General features: G+C 49.2%; 1 protein-coding gene across 1 annotated transcript in view; it reads right to left on the minus strand.

The window, feature by feature from the left end:
- The window catches only part of ADAMTS3 (ADAM metallopeptidase with thrombospondin type 1 motif 3), a 134,065-nt gene extending 132,556 nt beyond the window's left edge, over nucleotides 1-1,509 (minus strand). Inside the window, exons 1-2 of the mRNA XM_083756368.1 lie at nucleotides 1,489-1,509; nucleotides 515-597 (exon numbers count right to left, since the gene is read on the minus strand). Of these exons, the coding sequence (XP_083612494.1) occupies nucleotides 515-583 (69 nt within the window). The 5' untranslated portion in view covers nucleotides 584-597; nucleotides 1,489-1,509. The remainder of the gene's footprint in view (nucleotides 1-514; nucleotides 598-1,488) is intronic.
- Nucleotides 1,510-6,000: the final 4,491 nt, after the last annotated feature.

The raw sequence follows: 6,000 nt of genomic DNA on the forward strand, positions 1-6,000 counted from the left end.
CAGTTAATCTGCACAGCAGCCTCTTCACCTCGGGCTGCTGAGGAAGAGCTGCTAAGAATCTTGCAATTTAATACTCACAAGCCAATCCGTTACACACACACACACACTCACACACACGGAAAAGAAAAGAGAGAGAAAGCCGTGTTAGCAGAAGAGAAAGTTGGAAACAAACAAAGTTCTTCTATTACGCTACAAATTAGAACCTTAAGGCAATTCTGGGCTGCTTTGCCAAGCAGTAATTCCATGCAGGAGCCAGGGATATCATCACACAATCAAAACGTTTTTCTTTTTCTTTTCTTTTTTTTAAGGCGGGGGGGGGGAGGTGGCTGAAGAAAGTGGGTTTATAAAAAGCCACCAGGAAGAACGGAGTTTGGAAAGGAACAACAAAGGCTTTCCACCATCACCTTCAATCAATCAAGTAATAAATAAATGATAGTAATTAGTAGTAGATGGAGGTGGTGATGGAAGGGATGTGCGTTGTTCCGCAGGCTTCTCGGGATATTCATGGACTTACTTGTTCGTCAGCTGAAGTCTTCAACTGCACCAGAGCCGCTGCTGTGAAGCACAATGACAGGAGAATCATCCCGAAGTGAGTTTCTCGAATGGAAAAGAAAAAGGATGGATGGTGGATATAGGACAGCCTATATATGCACTTTTTAAAAATAAAATAAAATAAATAAATGTAAGTAAAATGTTGCGGGGTGGGGTAGGGTGCGGAATGAAAAACTGCACTTCTGAATGGAAAAAAACCGGGCAATTTTAATGTATTTATTTCAAGGAGCCGGAGGGAGAATTCCCTGATGGTCCTCTTTGGCGCTTTGCACAGCCCGCAGCGCGCGCGCTCCCGTCCCGGCTGGCAGCCTGCGCTCTCTTGCAAAGCAGCTCCTTCGCCGCGCAGGAGGAGGAGAGGCAGAGCCGTGGCGAGGGGCGGAGAAAGACAAGGAGGGCGGAGGAGGCGGGGGAGAAGGGTGGGCGACTCCTGCCTGAAGGCACGGACCAGCCCTCTTTGAAGATCCCCTTCCTTCCTTCCTTCCTTCCTTCCTTCCTTCCTTCCTTCCTTCCTTCCTTCCTTCCTTCCTTCCCCTCTCCCGCTGCGAGGAGTCTCTTCCTAGGCGGCGAGAGCGCACAGCCTCCTCTTTCGCCAGCTCCTCTCATTGTAACCTGCTGGGCGCGCTAATAAAGCCACCGCTCGGGAGTCCGCCCCTCTTGGCCACGCTCCACCTCTCCAGCCAGAGACATCCAGGAGTCCCTTCGACGCTCTGGCGAGGCGGGAAGCGCCTTTGGCTGCGCTCCGACGTGAGCGCGGGCACCGGGGCTTCGGAGCAGGGGCGCACAGCTGAGCTGCGCCGGGTGCAAGCTGGCGGGAAGAGCGCGGGCCGGCCGGTGCCTCAGAGCGCACGACGCGGGAGTCGAGGAGACCCGTGCAGATGGAGGGAGACTCTTTATACCAAGTTTCACCTTTGGAGCACCTCGCTCAGCATTGCTTACCTTGACTGGCAGCTGCCCTCCGGGTTTCAGCCAGGGGGCATTCTCCGGCAGCTGTGCCTGGAGATAGCAGTGATTGAGCTTCTGCTATCTGCAAAAGCTGACGGTTCAACGCTGAGGGTGAAACCTGGGTCTGAAACCTTAGAGAATCTCTGCCAGTTAGTTTAGAGGTGGATAGATCAGTGCTTGCAGTATGTCAGTTGCTTGTGTTACTTCACACAAGGTTTTTAGGTTGCTAGATCAGGCCATTGTCCCTTCTAGTTCAGCATCCTGTTCTCACAGTGGCCTCCCAGATGCCTGCGAGAAACCCTCAAGCAGAACCTGAGTGCAAGAGCTCTCTTCCCTCCTGTGAATCCATCATTGGCTCCCAGTACGTTTCCGAGCACAATTCAAAGTGTTGGTGCTGACCTTTAAAGCCCTAAACGGCCTTGGTCCAGTATACCTGAAGGAGAGTCTCCACCCCCATCATTCAGCCCAGACACTGAGGTCCAGCGCTGAGGGCCTTCTGGTGGTTCCCCCCCTGCAGGAAGTGAGGTTACAGGGAACCAGGAAGAGGGTCTTCTCGGTAGTGGCGCCTGCCCTCCCTTCAGATTTGAATGAAATAAGCAGCTACCTTATCTTTAAAAGACATCTGAAGGCAGCCCGGTTTAGGGAAGTTTTCAATATTTAATGCTGTATTGTTTTTAACACTTGATTGGGAGCCACCCAGAGTGGCTGGGGAAACTCAGCCAGATGGGCGGGGTATAAATAAAGTATTATTATTATTATCATTATCATTATTATCATCATCATTATCAACTGGACTTGTAGACATTAGCAAATGCAGACTTGCACAGACTTGCAGACACTTGCAAAGGGCCACACACAGATGTTAACCTCTGCTCTCTTGCACAGAATGGCAGTGGAGTTAGTTTCACCAGTTCACATTTCCTGCAAATAAGACCGTAAGGAGAGCCCGCTGGATCATGCCACTGGCCCACCTAGTTCAGTATCCTGTTCTCACAGTGGCCAGCCAGACTGCTAGCAGGATCAGAACACGAAACCATTCTTGCCCGTCCTCCGTGGTTTCCAGCAATTAGTATTCAGAAGCATTGCTGTCTCTGCCAGTGGAGATATCTGTCTCAAATCTCCCGACATTCAGCTTCATTGAATTTCAGTGGTATGAGAGAGGAGGGAAAACTTTACCCACTTCCTCTATGCCATGTAACATTTTATAAGTGATGTCAGTCACCTCTCACCTTTCTCTAAGCTAAAAAGTCCCAAATGCTGCAGAGTCCAATATTCACTCTCCCTGCCCTAACCTTATCAGTTTCCCTGGAGACCAGATAGGGAGAGAAAGGTAAAGGTTGGTGGGGCAGAGAGATGGCAAAACAGCAGAATGGACTTGCATCCCAGCACAAGACGGTATGAGAGGCATCAGCTGGAAGTGTTTTCTTCTGGATAGCTGGTGTGGTTAGTATCATCCTGGGGAGGAGCTGTGACTGGTCCACCTCTCAGTGTGGACCAATTTTTGAAGAAGAGGGGAGCAGGTTTTTAAGCAACCCCCAATCTTCTGAGTCCCTGCCCCTCTATGCTGCATGGGCCTTGACTAGCTGCCCATTTGGGAGGTGAGTAGAATATTTGGTGGGCCAAGTGGCCTTGGAACTCCTCTTTTTCATGTATTTCGAATTGTCAGGACATTTGTGTCTGCAGCGGCATTGGGTTTCGTTGGGTTTCATTAGCTATTAGTCTGGGAAGGAATAGCAAGTCAATAGACGGAGGAAAGAACTGAGTAAAGGGCACTGGGATCACTGGGGTTCCCTTTATGCCTGGCATGAACATTGGGTTGAATGATGAGCTGGTGGGGCCACTGTGCACTTGCCAACTTACATACCCGAGGTTGGAGGATGGATGGCGGCTAAAAGATTGACATAAGTACTGAACAAGACATAAGTACTGTTTTGGGGGGATAGGGGGTGGGTGGGGGTGGAGGACTCCCTGGTCCTGAATGGGGTAAGTGTGCCCCTGAAGGACCAGGTGCACAGCCTGGGAGTCATTTTGGACTCATAGCTGTCCATGTAGGCGCAGGTCAGTTCTGTGTCCAGGGCAGCTGTCTACCAGCTCCATCTGGCACACAGGCTGAGACCCTATCTGCCTGCGGACTGTCTCGCCAGAGTGGTGCATGCCCTGGTTATCTCCTGCTTGGACTACTGCAATGCGCTCTATGTGGGGCTACCTTTGAAGGTGACTCAGAAACTACAACTAATCCAGAATGTGGCAGCTAGACTGGTGACTGGGAGCAGCCACCGAGACCACATAACACTGGTCTTGAAAGACCTACATTGGCTCCCAGTACGTTTCCAAGCACAATTCAAAGTGTTGGTGCTGATCTTTAAAGCCCTAAATGGCCTTGGCCCAGTATACCCGAAGGAGCATCTCCACCCCCATCGTTCAGCCCGGACACTGAGGTCCAGTGCCAAGGGCCTTCTGGCGGTTCCCTCATTGTGAGAAGTGAGGTTACAGGGAACCAGGCAGAGGGCCTTCTTGGTGGTGGCGCCCGCCCTGTGGAACACTGTCCCATTAGATGTAAAGGAAATAAACAACTATCTGACTTTTAGAAGACATCTGAAAGCAGCCCTGTTTAGGGAAGTTGTTAATGTTTGATCTTTTATCGTGTTTTTAGTATTCTGTTGGGAGCCGCCCATAGTGGCTGGGGAAATCATCAGATGGGTGGGGTATAAATGATTAATAATAAAAACAATAATTGGAGCAAGGAGAAAGAATTCCTCCTAATCCTTTTCTGTGGAGCCAAGAAGTAGAGAGTAACAAGGTTCCTGCTGTTTTAGGGAGCTTTCCTGCCCAGAGAATATTATGGTTTAACTAGTTTTACTTTGGTTTGCAGATCCTCTAGGCTGCTATATTTAATAAATATAACCTTTTCCCCCTTCACAATTCTTCATCTCGAGTCTTCTTTGTACACCCTTTTCTGTGAAACTCTGGGCAAAGTTTGCTTCATGCTGGTTTATAACTGCAGTGGGCACTCCAGCACAGAATGAACCAAGGCTGGGTGGAATATTGGGCAGTCGAAGTTCCCCTTTCACACACTTGAATCAGCCTCTGATTGGGGAGCAAGTCTCCAGGAATGCAAGTCTGAACACGGCAGAATTCACGCAGAAGGCATTTTCCCTTTGTTTAACAGTCCTCAGATTGGAGGAAGAAGAAGCAGATCTCAGAAAAATAGGAAGCTAGCATATATTATAAACATTGGCTGGTAGCAGATCTTCAGGTTTTTAGTTAGGAGGAGTCTTTCCTATCTGGAAATACCTGGGACTTTTGACACATCCTGCATGTTTTTTATCACTGAGCTACAGCCCTTCAGCCCCAGGGCAGATGTAAACATTTCAGAATACAACCTATATGTTGTATGTGTGTGCACAGACAGGTCTGCATGCTATCTAATTGTTTTTCTTATTTTAAATATTTATTACCAGCTCTTCATTGCAACAGGAATCCCAGAGCCGGTCATAAAATTTCAGACCAACCAAATATCCCAAGCATCACCACCACAACTCATTTCTATAGCACTTTCGGTTTTGTCAAGGGCATTATACAATCTGTGCATCATGCATCTTTGCAACAAGCCTCTGAGGGAAGCCATTCGTATGCCCATTTTACATGCCAGCAAACTGATCCTAAAGTCACTTTTATAGGTGACATGGTCTGATAATGTGACAAATTAGGCATGCTTCAGCCTATTGGAGGGACGCGGGTTGCGCTGTGGGTTAATCCACAGAGCCTAGGGCTTGCCGATCAGAAGGTCGGCGGTTCGAATCCCTGCGATGGGGTGAGCTCCCGTCGCTCAGTCCCTGCTCCTGCCAACCTAGCAGTTCGAAAGCATGTCAAAGTGCAAGTAGATAAATAGGTACCGATCCGGCAGGAAGGTAAACGGCATTTCCGCGTGCTGCTCTGGTTCGCCAGAAGCAGCTTAGTCATGCTGGCCACATGACTAAGCTGTATGCCAGCTCCCTCGGCCAGTAAAGCGAGATGAGCGCCGCAACCCCAGAGTCATCCACGACTGGACCTAATGGTCAGGGGTCCCTTTACCCTTTACCTTTAAGCCTATTGGAATCTATTAAGGTCAGGGATGGACTTTGGTCATACAGTGCCCTGAGCAAGGACCAAATCTGGTGCCCTCCCGCTCCTCTTGCCTTCCATTCTGTGCATGCTTTCAAGTGTGCTACATCATAGTTTTGCACCCCCTTGACTTGGTGCCCTATGCAGGAGAACTGCCTGCACCACCCAAAATTAAGGCTCCATTAACTGTGCCTAGGGGTGGGAGAATGTCACATGGACAAGGAAGAATTGCTGAGATTCCTGCATTGCAGAGGGTTGGACTAGATGACCCTCGGGGTCCCTTCCAACTCTACAATTCTATTATTCTAATTAAATGAAGCATGAGGGGTTCACAATCCACATTAAGCTAAGGTATGGATTGGCCCACATATGGGCTTCAAATAATTGCCTTTGCAAACATGC

The sequence above is a fragment of the Podarcis gaigeae genome (genome assembly GCF_964106915.1).
Source record: "Podarcis gaigeae genome assembly, chromosome: 9".
Taxonomy (NCBI): Eukaryota; Metazoa; Chordata; class Lepidosauria; order Squamata; family Lacertidae; genus Podarcis; species Podarcis gaigeae.